The sequence below is a fragment of the Aspergillus fumigatus genome, chromosome 5 (genome assembly GCF_000002655.1).
Source record: "Aspergillus fumigatus Af293 chromosome 5, whole genome shotgun sequence".
Lineage (NCBI taxonomy): Eukaryota > Fungi > Ascomycota > Eurotiomycetes > Eurotiales > Aspergillaceae > Aspergillus > Aspergillus fumigatus.
The window spans coordinates 3,162,431-3,176,871 of NC_007198.1; the positions used below are offsets into that span (position 1 = coordinate 3,162,431).

General features: G+C 47.4%; 3 protein-coding genes and 4 non-coding genes across 7 annotated transcripts; 3 read left to right on the top strand and 4 right to left on the bottom strand.

Annotated features, from left to right (window-relative positions):
• Positions 1-1,831: 1,831 nt before the first annotated feature.
• Positions 1,832-5,187, bottom strand: sfaD (WD40 repeat domain-containing protein). The gene is made up of 4 exons (XM_024489248.2): positions 4,000-5,187; positions 3,164-3,876; positions 3,008-3,097; positions 1,832-2,954 (listed from the first exon to the last, which is right to left on the bottom strand). Exons 1-4 carry the CDS (start codon positions 4,115-4,117, stop codon positions 2,712-2,714), a joined length of 1,164 nt encoding a protein of 387 aa, XP_024345016.1. The 5' UTR covers positions 4,118-5,187; the 3' UTR covers positions 1,832-2,711.
• Positions 5,188-7,029: 1,842 nt separating this feature from the next.
• Positions 7,030-7,117, bottom strand: tF(GAA)5. The gene is given in 2 exon segments: positions 7,030-7,065; positions 7,081-7,117. It is a non-coding gene (tRNA).
• Positions 7,118-7,348: 231 nt separating this feature from the next.
• tF(GAA)4 lies at positions 7,349-7,436 on the bottom strand. Its single transcript is given in 2 exon segments — positions 7,349-7,384; positions 7,400-7,436. It is a non-coding gene (tRNA).
• Positions 7,437-9,394: 1,958 nt separating this feature from the next.
• On the top strand, positions 9,395-9,482 carry tF(GAA)2. The gene is given in 2 exon segments: positions 9,395-9,431; positions 9,447-9,482. It is a non-coding gene (tRNA).
• Positions 9,483-9,568: 86 nt separating this feature from the next.
• On the top strand, positions 9,569-9,656 carry tF(GAA)3. The gene is given in 2 exon segments: positions 9,569-9,605; positions 9,621-9,656. It is a non-coding gene (tRNA).
• Positions 9,657-10,726: 1,070 nt separating this feature from the next.
• On the bottom strand, positions 10,727-10,942 carry AFUA_5G12220 (uncharacterized protein; the record flags this gene model as incomplete). The annotated part of the gene is made up of 1 exon (XM_748336.1): positions 10,727-10,942. One exon carries the CDS (start codon positions 10,940-10,942, stop codon positions 10,727-10,729), a length of 216 nt encoding a protein of 71 aa, XP_753429.1.
• A 1,064-nt stretch (positions 10,943-12,006) lies between these two features.
• samB (MYND-type zinc finger protein MUB1) lies at positions 12,007-13,824 on the top strand (the record flags this gene model as incomplete). The annotated part of the gene is made up of 1 exon (XM_748335.1): positions 12,007-13,824. The coding sequence occupies one exon, from the start codon at positions 12,007-12,009 to the stop codon at positions 13,822-13,824; it is 1,818 nt and encodes a 605-aa protein (XP_753428.1).
• Between the last annotated feature and the right edge of the window lie 617 nt (positions 13,825-14,441).

Here is a 14,441-nt window from a genome sequence, read left to right on the forward strand (position 1 = left end):
GACGAAAGGAGGGAAGCAGGAGGTGGGGTCAGCGCCCAATTTTAAAGGGTAGGCGTTGATATTCGTGTCCCGAATTCAGCTCGCAGAGGGAAAGTCGATCACGATTACACTTTTTCGCTCTCTTTTTACCACCGCTTCCTTTTTCCCTTTTCTGATTTTTGCCTTCTGGCTAGGGTACTCGAGTTCCGTTCTAGAACTCTAATTCGAGAAGGGAATAAAGAGGAAAAAGCAATTGATGAGAACACTAAGCAGTGCGTGATAGCCCTATGGCCCAGGAATGGCAGAAGGCGAAGACGAGACGGACGACTGCGGTTGGTTTCAGAATCTCTCAAATGTTTCTTTTCTCCCCCTGAACCGCAGTCGGAGTTATGGCCGCTATTGGAGATGCTCCAGTGACAAGAGCGAGAGGAACGGAGTACTCCAGACCACCCACGCTGATCAATTCCGCAATTGAGCGTAGAATCGAGATCGACTACTTTATTCAAGCGTGGACTGGTAGCAAAGGGCCAAGGATCCAAGAGAATTCGAATTTGCTGGGTCTAGATGGAGGACTCCGTAGATAGGAGAAATCTAGGCTCGATGCAAGAGTTAGTGGTAGATGAAACAGTCGGGATTAGCGGGGAGAATTTACGTGCCTTAGGTTTCTCTGCACCAGGTCCTAAGTAAAACAGGAAGAGAAGCCAATCACAGTTTTTGTTCCACAGGCCCCTGTGTTTCAAGTATGAAGATCCATCTCAGCCACTTTTGGCAGGTCACATCCTTTTTGACCCTTTGACGTCTGGATTCTTGGTGTATCAATTATCAGTCGATTAGTCTAGTCAATGAATGGTTAATGCTAATGCCACACACCACTAGAAGCAATGAAGAACATTCCCTATGCTCATAGCTCCAAATGTCCCACTCCCCTCCTATATCACCTGATATCGAAAAATGGAGTAAAGTGAAGTTCAAAAGCTTATGAAGGTTAATCATTACGGGAGGTGCAAAGGATCAGTCCGCCACTACTGTTCGCTGTTTCATTGGCGCTACACATTTGTTAAGACCGTCGTCAGAGGCATCACAGCCACGTGGAGATGTTCCAAATGCAGATCCATGGCCATGCCTCCGAACAGCCCGATGGAAATATCAAATCGCAACTCATATCTAGATCCCTCAGTTATGGCGCGGTTGCTGCGCTTGTCACCATCCAAGTACTTCGTACTGGCCTCGATTTGCTGCTGGCTGCCAAGGACATGTTTATGCCTCTTTAAGTCTATATCAACGCAGGATAGGATCTCGTGATGCCTAAGGAACTTACAAGCAGCCTAGCACTCCAGCATGGTTCGCTATACGCCCGGTCCCCTCACTGGAGCACTCCTTGCAGGATGGGAAAGAGACAACCAATGCGTGGAATCATTTTCCGTCTTGACATCTACGCCTTGTAGCTTCTTGCTAGCTGATGTCATGAACCGGTAGATGCACGCAGCCCGTCGGCTGATTGGGTTTCATCGTAGGGACGCCTCACAGTCTCATGCCTTGGAGTGGAAGGATGATACCTAAGCTCCTGCGTCTTAATGGCACCATGGTTTCCGGCGAAACTTGAGCCCAAGGCCAAACTCACTCATCTTGATCCGTACATGGCATGTAGGCACTTCTGGTATGCCTTGTATCAAGAAATTGTCAGACTCATGTGAAACAAGCCCAGGCTGAAGCAGACCTACGAGAGCTTTCAGATACAGCAGTATGTCAATTGCGGCCCTCACCGCCCATATCGTATTCAGCTGAGCCCCCGCTGACAAGAGGCCGATGGTTGCGTGATGTCGGCAGCGGTAGCGCAAGAAACGAGAAAATTGTGGAGTCAATAATAAATGTTTGTAATGTCAGATTAATTAGTTAACTAAGAGAACATTCGCCACAAGTCAGACAAAGGAAACGTCATGGCCCCGTTCGAAAACATTCCCTCCCGTCCTATCAGCCGCAAGATGAATACATGCAGGAAGAAAGTCAATGCGCAAGAGGGGCTGATCAAAAATGAATAGGTAAATGAGATAGAAATCAGAAAAAAATGAAGAGTCCCGTAAGACCCCAAAAAAAGCAACCACGTAAAGACGGGAATAGGATATGCCAGACGAAAGAGCAAAGGTTATAGGATAGGGCTTGCAAGCGAAAACCCCTTTAAAAGGGAAAAGGGGGTAATGAGAAGAACGAAGAAGTGCTCAAGGACGCGGACGTGTCTGCCGGTCTCACCCATTGTTCACTGCACGAGGAGTGCTTGAATGGATCGTGAGTTTAGGCTATGGGAACACTCCTCAGCCAGCCATCCTAGGGGGGCTCATAGATCAATGTCATCGTCAAAATAGTAAAGAAAATCAAAGACAATATATGTGCGCTCTCACAACGTCAGCCATCGAACGTTGTCACCTAGATTTCCGGATTCATTAATTTGGCCCGACGGCCAACTTCTGAAGTTTTCAAATCTCGATCAGGTACCCAATCACCTTGATCTAGGTCCAAGTGATTCGATCATCGTCCGGCTCCCCGCAAACGTCTTTTGTAGTTCCGGATGGAAGATTAAAAGCGGACATTGCTCTTGGAAAAAAAGAAAATATGAAAATGTATCGTACAACGGCGGACATCCAACCTATTGTTGCAGGAAATGAATAGAAAAGAAGCCGAATGATGGAATCGCAAATGACTGAGACGGGGTATCTTTGGTCGATGATTCTGTTCTTTTACCAGGCCCAAACCTTGAGCTTTACCACGAATAGAAATATTAGTGATTGTGAAATGAAGACAAGAAAAACAATAAACCGAAATAACAATGGGGAATATTTAATCGCTTTCAAGGCACTTACAAGAGAATCCCAGGATCCAGTGCACAAACTGATGCCGTCATTGCTGACTCCAAGGCAGCTGACACGGTTTTCGTGGCCACTCAAAGAGCCGACCTTGTCACCTCGAAGAACATCCCAGACCTGCAAACGTCAGCTTACGCCCCTGTGCAATGAATATTGTACCGTGCACATACCTTGCACTCGAAGTCATCATAGCCGGCGAAGAGCAATCGTCCAGAGACCGAGAAAGCAACAGACGTGATGCCACAGAGAATTTGATCGCTCTACAGCAAAGCGAGACTCATTAACTATGAACGCTGCAGAAATCTTGAACAAGAACACAAGTTTACCTGATAGATGTTCAACTCCCGATCCGCACGGATGTCGAAGAGACGGCAGGAGGTGTCATCAGAACCTGTTCCAAAAGCGTTCCCGTCGGGGAAGAATTGAATGGCGTTGATATCTGATTCGTGTCCGGCAAAAGTCTGAACGGCCTTTCCGGTACGGATATCCCAAAGCTTGGCGAAAGCGTCGCAGGCGCCTGAAACAAAGATGTTCTGGTTCGTGGGGTTGATGCTGATCGACATGACATCTCCCAGGTGATCCGCAAACTCAGTTACCTTGGATCCTGACTCAATATCCCACAGCATGCATGTCATGTCACCAGAGGAGGTGATAATGCGACGATCGTTAATGAAACGGCAGCACGAGAGGTAGCCCGAGTGCCCCGACAGTTCCCGCGCGACACGGGTTGGGCCTTCACGGGAGGAGAGGTTGTAGATAGAGCAGATGTTGTCAAGACCTCCACACGCCACGTAGTTACCACTTGGAGCATAAGCGCAGGTCATCACCCACGATGATCTCAAAGGAATGGCATGGACTTTGTTGGTGGTGTAGGCGTCCCAAATAATCAATTTACCGTCCTGCGAGGCGGACACTAAATGACGACGGTCAGTTGACCAGTGCATGGCGTAGATCTTGGCCAGGTGGCCCTTGAGCGTCCGTCGAGGCTTCATTCCGATGCGAGGTAGGGCGTCGGTCTGGTTCTGCGCAACCTGACGAACTGTTTAAGGGGGTCAGTAGCCGAAATGGAACATAGACATTTGCAAAGCAATGGCAGTAAACAAGCCGCTGCAATTCCAGGAATTGAAACTTTGCAAAAGGTAATGGCTTAAAGGATTCGTACGGGTTGTATCTGCCAGCTCATCTTTTCTGCGCTTGATTTTGTCCTTGAGACCTTCAGCTTCGCGCCTGGCCGCGGTAATCTTGGCCTGCATTTGCTCGCCGCTCATATCGGCTGCCATTTCGACCAGAAAGGAGGTCCCTGGTATGGGCAGGTTTGGTAAATGAGAATAGGCGGGCGAGGGATGTGAAACGATGTCGAAGGAGGCGGCGCTGTGAATCCCAGGGGATCGGATTGGGATGACCGGGAGAGGAGGCGGGAAGACGGCAGTAGGAAAGGAACAGACAGAAAGGAAGAGTTGAGAGAGAGGGAGCTGCGGGACGAGGGGGTTGATTGGTGTGGAGCGAGAGTTACGGCGGAAGCGACCGAGTGAAGAAAGAAAGTTTCGACCCGGTACAGTGGTGGTTCGAGCTTTGAACGAGGCAGGGGTATACGTGCCGAAGAAGAAGGTATTGAAGAAAGCAAGGATTATGTATGGTTATGATAAGAAAGGATTTATTATTACAGAGGAGAAGGGCCACAAAACCCGAAGGAAAAGTTGATTAAAGGAAGGAGGGAAAAACAACGTTAATGTAGGGGAAACAAATTGACTGGAGATGACACCCCCGTAACAACAGCAATCAATGGTTACTTACCAAGCAGTTAAGGGGAAGTAGTACACTACCACTTCTACTACCACTACCACCTCACTACGAAGTTCCATACCCTAGGGTAACAGTAAATCATTACACTCATAGACATTGTAGGTTTTAAATCTATTTTCATTCTGTCATTGAATCTTCCCCTTTCAGTTTGCTTCACTTTCAGAATGTGTCCATAAAAGGGCTCAGATGGACTGATTACTGCAGTCGTGCCGACTCAGGTATGTATTTTTGGGGTCGATCGATTTGACGGATCAACAGTTGACAGTTGTGAATTGATGCATAGTTGGATATTAGTATCTACCCCATCGATGCGATGAAGCAATGCTCTGTGTCGTTGTATCGCTACTTGGATAGCCACCTAACCGACTGCGTAGAAAGTAGGTAGCTGCTCACTGTCGGACATGGTTTGCAGAAGGGGATACTTGTACATGCTCATTAGGCCCAGACAGCACCTGCCAGTAGCAACCAGCTGAACAGAGTCATGAACTGCTTGGTAATTGACGGAGCCTCCTGGATGGATACCAACGGAAAAAAAACCGCAACAAACCTTGATTGGGTATCTGGACCCACGCTATGTATGGATGAGGTATCGTACTCCGAACTCCACACAGAAGGTGGTGGCTGTCCTGTAATTTGTATGGTTAAATTATCAAGGTTATTACAGTCACTAAGATGCAGCCAAGTGCAATTTCAGGTCATTGATTGGTGATGGTGGAGGAGATTAAGACATTCCAGTCTTCTGGAGAAATTGAGGAAAACATGGATTGTGGTAATTAATCTTATTGCGGTGATTGTAATAGAAATTATCAACTTAATAATAGAAGTTGATGACTTTTCTGATTGGAACACAGTCTTATGCGCATTTCCATTATTGTAATTGGCATGTATGCGAGTCGTAGCGTGCGGGTAATCTGATAGTCCTATGTATGTGATATCAGTAGTCAATACGGAGTTACATTGTGATCCTTCCAGTAAACGTAGATCCCGAGCATTATTTACTTATTTCGAAGTCCAAGTAGATTGGAAAACGAGACAAATTCAATGAAATAGTGCCTATGTCTGGTCTCGCTTTAGTGGAGAAGAGAGCTAACAACTATATAGACTGTCACTTGATATTGTATCAATACTGTTAATTCCTTCATATTCACATTCGGCATCGTTCTCGAATATTTTTTTCTCTTCTGCGGTGTCTGGCCCCTGGATCATGCAGAAAAACTTGCTAAAAATCCGGAGGTAGGGATTTTAAACCGATAGCCTCGGAGACCTCATCAGAGATGAGCAAGTGGTGCACCATACAACCCTTTTAATGTTTTTCTCCGCAAGGGCAAAGGGGGGCCAACTATGTTCTCAACCTTCTATCTCCTCATACGAAGGTAACTGCTAGTCATAATCGATCATAACCCGACTTTATATTCTAGTATACTATTTCAGTTGGAGAGGTTTTGTGGCAAAAACTACATTTTGAATGCCTTGGCATACTGTGCCCCCGAGACGCAAGCCCACACGCTGCAGCGGGTCCCATTTAGATTTGACTCCATACTGAAATCTCTTATCCACTTCGACTCTTGAAATGCAGGATCTGACTCCACTGTTGAATGATCGCTCATTGCCCAACGTTTGTCGTTCCTGAACCCTGACTAACCTAAAGCGCTCCTACTACATACAGGTATCTAGGCCCTGGGACGCCTGGCCTAACGAACAATCCCGAGGTTGGCTATCTGAGGACTGTTAATTATCCTATCATGCTTTCGAGGGATGAAGTAAAATAGACTCTTGTGCATGACGCAGGAATACCAGCCTGTATGAGCGAGAATAGTACGGGGTGCAACGCTGAAGTCTGCGTTCTGGACTCCAGATGTTGAATGCCTGTACATACTATTTTTGCCGTGGTGATAGGCGGCTAAATGGATGTCTGCTGGTGCGCAATACATGATGGATTTCTAAATATAAACGCACCTTAATCCGTGCATCTAAAAGCACATGTGGACAGGAAATAATCCAAGGCTTCTCTCTACCTTGATTTCAATAAAGAGCCGCCCAAAGATTTTTGTGTAGGTCTCTTGGTCAAGATCCAGCCTCGGTTAGTTCGCCTACCCAGGCGCCGGAAGGCGCTTCACTGTGTATGGTCATTGGTGAATACTTTGCTGGACGTGTGTGTAGAGAGGTATTTGTCTCTTCCCGTCGGGTAGGACGAAGCATCATTCAATCTATAGAGAAGGATGAAGTACCTTGAACGCTGCGAAAGTCTGCTCCTGTCAGCGTCGACTAGGGGGGTGAAACCTGGCCCAGATATCCCCGGCGGCCCCTTTGTCTTGGTAACTTTGACAAGCAAGCGATATGCTGTGTACACAAATAGAGAGGGAGGGGGGAGACAAAGAGCAAAAACGAATGGGGTGAGCCGGGATTGAACCGGCGACCTTACGATTAAGTGACTGAGTAACTTCAGTCGTACGCTCTCCCAACTGAGCTATCACCCCAATTGATGGAAAACTGCACATGATTATTTTATATGAGTTAGATTTATAATAAGCTTCGGTGTCTCAATCATCATGTGATTGATGGGAGTTTAGCCTTTCTAAAAGCTTACCCGTTGACTGTTTAGAAATACTCAAGTTGCTAAAGTGGCATTGTTGGAAAAACAAAAAGGATGGAGAAAAATAAAATGGTAAAAGTAAAACAAAGCAAAGTATACAACAAATACAAAAAACTGGGGTGAGCCGGGATTGAACCGGCGACCTTACGATTATGTGACTGAGTAACTTCAGTCGTACGCTCTCCCAACTGAGCTATCACCCCAATTTACGGGAAGCAGGCAAGGAATAGTGCCTCGTGAGGAGTAACGTGCTCACCATCACCTCATAATATAGGTATCTAGATGTAGGTAGTGTACAGCACGAAGCCGATACAAGGCATGAGATTACCTAAATCGATGGGAGTAGTGAGAACAAAGTATACGAGCACAGGTTCAGGGCTATTCAGCAAGGAAACAGTATAATTGCCTGCATACGTGTGGCCCGATGTCTTTTGTGGCGGCTCTTTGCAGATCACTTGGTCCAGGGTCCAGTTACGTCTGGCAACTACTCTGTAAGCTTTTTGATGCTGGGATGCGGCGATTTTTGAGCAGGCTCGGTAGGGATATGGATGCAGGGGAGACTATGGGCCTATCTAACACCTGCACGGCGAGCTTTTTTGGGGGGGGGGGGGGGTATGAAAGGTACATACCTAGGTAGGTATATATTACAGCTATGTCTTCCTTTCAATACAAGAATATCAAGGCAATATCAAACTCTCCAGCAACCACCATTCCCAAAACCCATTCGCTCATTTCCTCTCCCCCCCTGCCTCTTCCTTCCTATCCTTCTCACCCATTTCCCCTCTGACCTCAATACAAACCAGACCTCGTCTATGACTCCACCCAACAGATCTATACTGACTGCAATTCCCTTCATATGCCCACCCCACCATGGAGAACGATCAGGATTCCCATCCCCTTCAACTCTCTGTACATGTTCGGTTTGAGGAACCAAGTCATATCCTGAATGAATATGAGTGTGAAGTCTTGCCAGCCACTCATGCATTTGATACGGATGCTTGAAAGGGAACTTCCGCATCGCATGTCATATCAGACCTCTTGTCTTCGGATATATGCTGACCCGGCGGTGCGCAGGGCCACAACATGTCTGGGAATTTGAAGGGCGGTTTAGCGAGCCCTTTCATGAAGAGGCCAATGGTTGGAGACAGCGCCGAAGTGAGAGACCAGCTCACTGTCTCAAACGCCCTAGTGGATTCAACGCTGGCCCCATAGCGCACCATTCTCCTTAATCCAACATCATATGTCACGGACCTATAATGATGAGAACGAACACGCAAGCAACTCAATTATTTATTTACTACCCAAAGACTGATTCTTGTCCCAAAATTCATTTATGTTGACCGGGTTTGCCGCAGAGAGGAGACACTGGTTTATTTTCACCTCTGGATAGATGACGTCCAAAAAGCCCCTCGACGATTTCGTTCGCGATCTGTGTCAAAACATGTCTGCTATCGTCGAGATATGTTGGGGCGAGGTTGTGTGGAGGAAAGTAAAACAGCATCGTCGGCTGATCTGACTCCCCTTGTGGGGGAAGTATGGGGATCAAACTCTATCTGGACCTAGAAGAGATGGTAAAACTTCACAACGCTTCGTGCGTTCGATGCATCACCCTCAGTGGTTTATCCGGCCCAGACCAGTTACTAAGACGAACGGTGTCTCTGACGGACGTATCCAAGCAAAAGTTCAGGATGCAGCATTCGGTCTGGCTGCAAGGTTGGCAGGCCTGTCTACGAAGGAAAACTTCCACGAGCAGTGCCCGCACGACAAGTAAATGAAGGGACAGAGGCGACAAATTCGAAAGATTCTACGGGGTCTACAGGAGTTAGAAAAGGATCATGAGAAAGAAGCACAGAAACCCCCCATCAGAAGTGTCGAAGGAAATATTGATACCCAAAACAAACACGGTGATGGTTCAGTCGGATGGCGTCCCACATAAATATATAACTAACTTCTTTTCCATTGTCAGCTTGGGTTGATCAACTACTGGCTGACAGCATGGTAGCTCCGTAGTTTGATAATATCTATTGCTACTTTTCAGACCGTAGGACAGGGATAGCTCGGTGTAAAAATTCGATGAACATGTACTTATGGGAGTTACCGAGTTGTTCATCAATTCAACCTAGCTCCTAGTGGCAAAAATGTAATGCCCAAACCATCAATTGGGGTGATAGCTCAGTTGGGAGAGCGTACGACTGAAGTTACTCAGTCACTTAATCGTAAGGTCGCCGGTTCAATCCCGGCTCACCCCATTCGTTTTTTACACTTTAACAATTCATTTTTCCTTTCTTGCTTCTACCCTCCTCAGCTTGATTTCCTTGTAGCAACATCACTCACTGGGGTGATAGCTCAGTTGGGAGAGCGTACGACTGAAGTTATTCAGTCACATAATCGTAAGGTCGCCGGTTCAATCCCGGCTCATCCCATTCTTTTTTCGTTGTTTGCACCGTAACAAATATTATATCCAACCGCTACTTCTGGGTCAGCATACTTAGCTACAAGGAGTGTTCCACCTATACAAGCTGCCATTGTGAATATGTACCAAGCCGTTGGGTGTATATTCTCCCGCCTAGATACACTATACGGAGTAGAACAACACCAGTGTCGGAGATATTTGAGAGCAACAATAAGCCAGTCCAAAGGGACGCAGAACCTTCGTTGTCACGTTTAAATGTAAGTGAAGACGGATATTGTCTTCCGTTTGCTTACCAAACATATCCTCCTGCAGTCGATCCTGCTCATCCAAGTAAGGAAACGGAGTTCTCCCAAGCGGCCTTCCCTTGTATACCGACGTGATATCGTCGCAGTTTCGAATCACCTCAGCCAGCCGTCGTAAAATTAGAAGGACTTTTCACGATCTTGCGGATGGTAAAGTGGCTCTCCAATGAGGTAGATGTTGTGAGGTCTGTCGCTCACATAGATAATGGATCTCGTCGATGATTAACCCTCGGCTTTGCTGTAGTGCATGCTGAACCCATGTTGTTAGGTTTCGCATGCTCCATCGCATGGGAGGTTGAGGGTATGCACAAGCAACGTCGGTGCCGTTCTGATACCCATTCCGTAAGACTAATGGAGGCGATAATCGAGCTGAGCGAAGAACTGCGGAAGGTCTGGTCAGTCACGGTACGCCTGCAGAGGTGATCAACATGGCCCATGTTATTTTGCTCGACGGGCCGCTCGGGTGTCAATGCCTTGCAAAAACCGGTTCATGGAGTTTGCAACTTTGCGGCGTAGTGAGGCACACCTCAGCCTCGAAATGCAGCGTATCCAGCGACATGTTGAATCTACCTAAAACCGGGCTGACAGACAACTGTTGCGTCCCCAGATGATATTGGCGATCTCTTTCCTTAGTATGGTGGACGGTCCTGCGTTCGACAGGGCTGTCTTTATTTTCGATCACCAGGACCGGATCATCCTGAACGAGAAGGGATGTGACATAGCTCCATTGAAATTCCCCGGGGGGTCAGTCTACCGTCCAGTACCATCAATCAGGCTGTCATTGGAACTGTTCGCGGGTCAGTTGTGCAGGGTAGTACTTTTGCAACCGAAAGTTATTGGGATAACGCTGGACGAGATATTTTGCTAGCTCCTCATAGACCCCAAAGCAGGCATAGCTCATAACAGCATTGTCCATGTACCCCATATGGATGTCGAGGCCCTTCTCCACCTCGGCCGTCTTGACTTCGTGGTACCGTGTGAAGTATGAATCCATCTCGATTCAATTGTCCAGTCCATCTTCGGATACCCCTGCTAGATGATGACTCGATATCGAATACTACGGCGTCGATATTCCTACTAGGTAGATGATGACTCGATTAATACTTAGTATTTTTAGTATATGACTACCTATTACTGTATGTGGCGGTCGTGGCAATAGGTAATACATGTGGCAAAACTAACGAAATCCAAAGGTCCGCATCGTAGTTAAGAGTCCGCCGTACATGCCGACTCGATCGCAGGTGGAGGAAAGAGACAGAAACCACTAGTCAACGTACATAAGATCATCAGCATGCAAAAGAAGAGTCTTCCATCAACGACTTGAGTTCGTAAAGAGTAGACAGATAGCTTATAGATAGTATCTTGGGTTTGTTGACTATTTATGAAGCAAAAACCCCTTCTCGTCCCAGTCTCCGCTTAGGCTCTCTGGCCCGACTTGGCTTGATAGTCAGACACTCCCTGGCTCTTCGCTCTCACTCTCTCACTTTCTCCTCTTCTTGATTTTGCCCCCCTCTCCAACACATAATCAACCCTCCGCCAGACTTCTAATCATCCAGCTCTTGGACTTTCATTTCTATCATTATTTTGATTTATACATATTGGTCCATTTCGTTGACATTCTTATATTCGATTCTGGTCTTTCTTTCACCCCTGACTCCTGTTTTTGCAGTCTCCTCTGAATCATCCATCTCGTGGCTGGCCGCAACCACCACCATCAGGCTTTGACTGAAAGGACTGGTCTTGGCTCGATCAAAACTCCCTTTTACTGACCTCTTCTCCATCACTTTTCAGCTTCCTCATCTCCCGTCCATCAACAGGCCTCTTAAGGCTATTTGGTTTATCTTTACATTCTCCTATTTACCGCATGATTTTGTCACATAAACGACAAGACTCTCGGACCTTTTCGTTTTCCCCCGACAATCTTTATCCCCAGTACGCTTTCGTCCGCATTAGGGGCTGAGAGCGTACGCCGCCGACCTTCCATCAAGCCACGCAAGTTTCCTATTATCGAACAACTGCTCTGTCTATCATCTCGGATCCTGCGAACTCCTGTCCATCATGCGGGAGGTGAACTTCAACATTCCCAATGTTAACAAAGCCTCTGTCAATATTACTACAACCCTATATGACCGGCGGGCCCTCGATTGCACATCAACCTTACCCCTCATAAACTCTCTCAATCATCTTGCATATCTCACTACATCCTCTGCCCGTATTCGCGATATTCTCACCGTCGATGGCGGCATTGAAAGACTTGTGTGCATCCTCAAAGAAGGCCGGAGCAGGGATCTCATGGAGATGTGGAAGTGGAGTCTGGCCTTTCAATGTGTTGTGAATATCGGAGTGAGAGGTTCGGAAAGTGTGAGAACAAGGGTTGTCGAGGCCGATATGGTGCCGGTAATTGCAACGATCCTGGATAACTACATCAAGGTTGTCGACAAGGCACGAGCCCGGGCCGATTCCGAGTCTCAAAGACAGTCATCCAGACATCATTCGAAAGCTGTGCCAACATCAAATGATGTATCTGGACGTCCGTCCTTCCTGGAACAGCCATTGACAGCTGAACAGCGTACCTCTCGTCGCCACGCCCCCCCTAGTATCGAAATCCCACCCCAACCTTTCTTCCAGGAAAACCATGTCGCTGATTCGAACGTGCTGGATGTTACCTCTCCGTCTCGAGTGCCGATGACCTCACCGCCTGAGAGAAGCGCTTTCGGACAAGATGTACACCACCGTAGAACAAATGACGGCCGCTTTGCACATGGCAACCACCGACACAGAATGCAGCCTTTGGCCACAGCATTGCCTTCAATGGATGCTACTGATGGCTTCGGTCTGCGGCCCGTGCGTGATAATGAGCGGTTACCAAGCATGCTTCCTGGCTTCCACACCGGACTCACTTCTCAGCCAGATTCTCCGACAACCCCCAATGCTCCTGTACAGCCTCGAAGCAGCGCACAGGCTACAATTGCGAGGCAACGTCCGTCGTTGAGACAGCAGCAGTCAGCATCGGGCGAATCCGATGATGGAAACGGAGACGGTTCTACGATGGATGAAGATCCTGCTTCCACAGAGGCAGCTGAGCCTATCGTTGGACTGCAGAATAGAATGGACATCGATGACGTCGGCGACAGAGACACGATACTAGGCGGCGTTTCTGATTCACACGATCTCACAGTAACAGATCCATCCGAAGAGCAGGAAGCCGAGACCTTCAACATCACACACCGTTCCACAGTGGACGGCAGCATGATCAATACCGACAACGCCCAAAATAATGCCGCTCTGGGGTTATCCCCTACCCAGGCAGCTGATAACGCCAACTCCCCTGCTCTTGTCCCTAGCCCTTACTCACTATACTTTCGCGATCGAACAACCACAGCCGCTCATGGTGTTTTGACAACTATGCCCAGAGACGAGGACGTTCTCATGTCCCTCCAACTTTTGGCTTATGTCTCCAAGTACTGCAACCTCCGGTCCTACTTCCAGCACTCTCATTTCGTCCCGAAACTCAAGATTGATCGCGAACTTCAAATGCTAGAGGAAGGAACATCTCCAATTGAGTTTCCTGAAGATGAGGACGAGTATCTGCTTCCTGATGATGTCAACATCTTCCCTCTAGTTGAGAAATTTACCGTCCGTCACCACTCAAAAGACATGCAGTACTGGGCTTGCGTGGTCATGCGGAATCTTTGTCGTAAGGACGAATCTAGAGGAGGTATCAGGCAATGTGCATACTACAAGTGCGGAAAGTGGGAGGAGTTTCAGCGTCAATTCGCAAAGTGCCGCCGTTGCCGCCGCACCAAATATTGCAGCAAAGATTGTCAAAAAGCAGCGTGGGTTTATCATCGTCATTGGTGCCACACCACGCCCTGATATGAATGGATGGAATTACCACTACCCAATAATGCATTCTGGCCTGCATAGCGTCATATTTGTCACCCATTTCCAGTGTCTTACCCACCCTTTTTGCGAGGTCCTATTTACCCCATGCATGGCATTTCAGAGCTTGGCGGCGTTACCTCTCATCATAAAGATACCTTTTGTATGTCGTCTATGCCTTTTTTGCAATGGTTTGCCCTCTAACATTGGTCTACGCGTTCTTCTATGTTGTCTCTTTGACTTGGGGCCTTATGCCCTACTTGGAATACCTCTAGCGCTCATGATTCTGCATATTTGTCCTTAGTTGATTCATTGGTTTTGTTTCCATTGTCTTCTTCTTACAATTTGGTGATGCTGAATTCTAATTTTATCACGATTTTCCTTTGTCTTAGTTGAACGCCAATAACTTGGTGCGATCTTTTGAGCTGAACTTCCCATATTGCCCTCTTTCTTTCTCAGCTCAACCATCAAGTGCCATATGCGGTGTAAGATATACAGGGCATGCGGCTGCCTGTTCAACTGATTGATTGATGTCCGTGCATCTCGCACTGTTGGCTTTTTTTCCTGACTTGAACACGTACTATCTACTTTCTACACTCTTGAAAACCGAC

Coding starts and splice junctions, on each gene's coding strand:
- sfaD (XM_024489248.2), bottom strand. CDS start 4,117: ATGGCAGCCGATATGAGCGGCGAGCAAATGCAGGCCAAGATTACCGCG. Junction 3,877..3,999: donor TGAGCTGGCAGATACAACCC/GTACGAATCCTT, acceptor CCCCTTAAACAG/TTCGTCAGGTTGCGCAGAAC. Junction 2,955..3,007: donor ATGATGACTTCGAGTGCAAG/GTATGTGCACGG, acceptor TGACGTTTGCAG/GTCTGGGATGTTCTTCGAGG.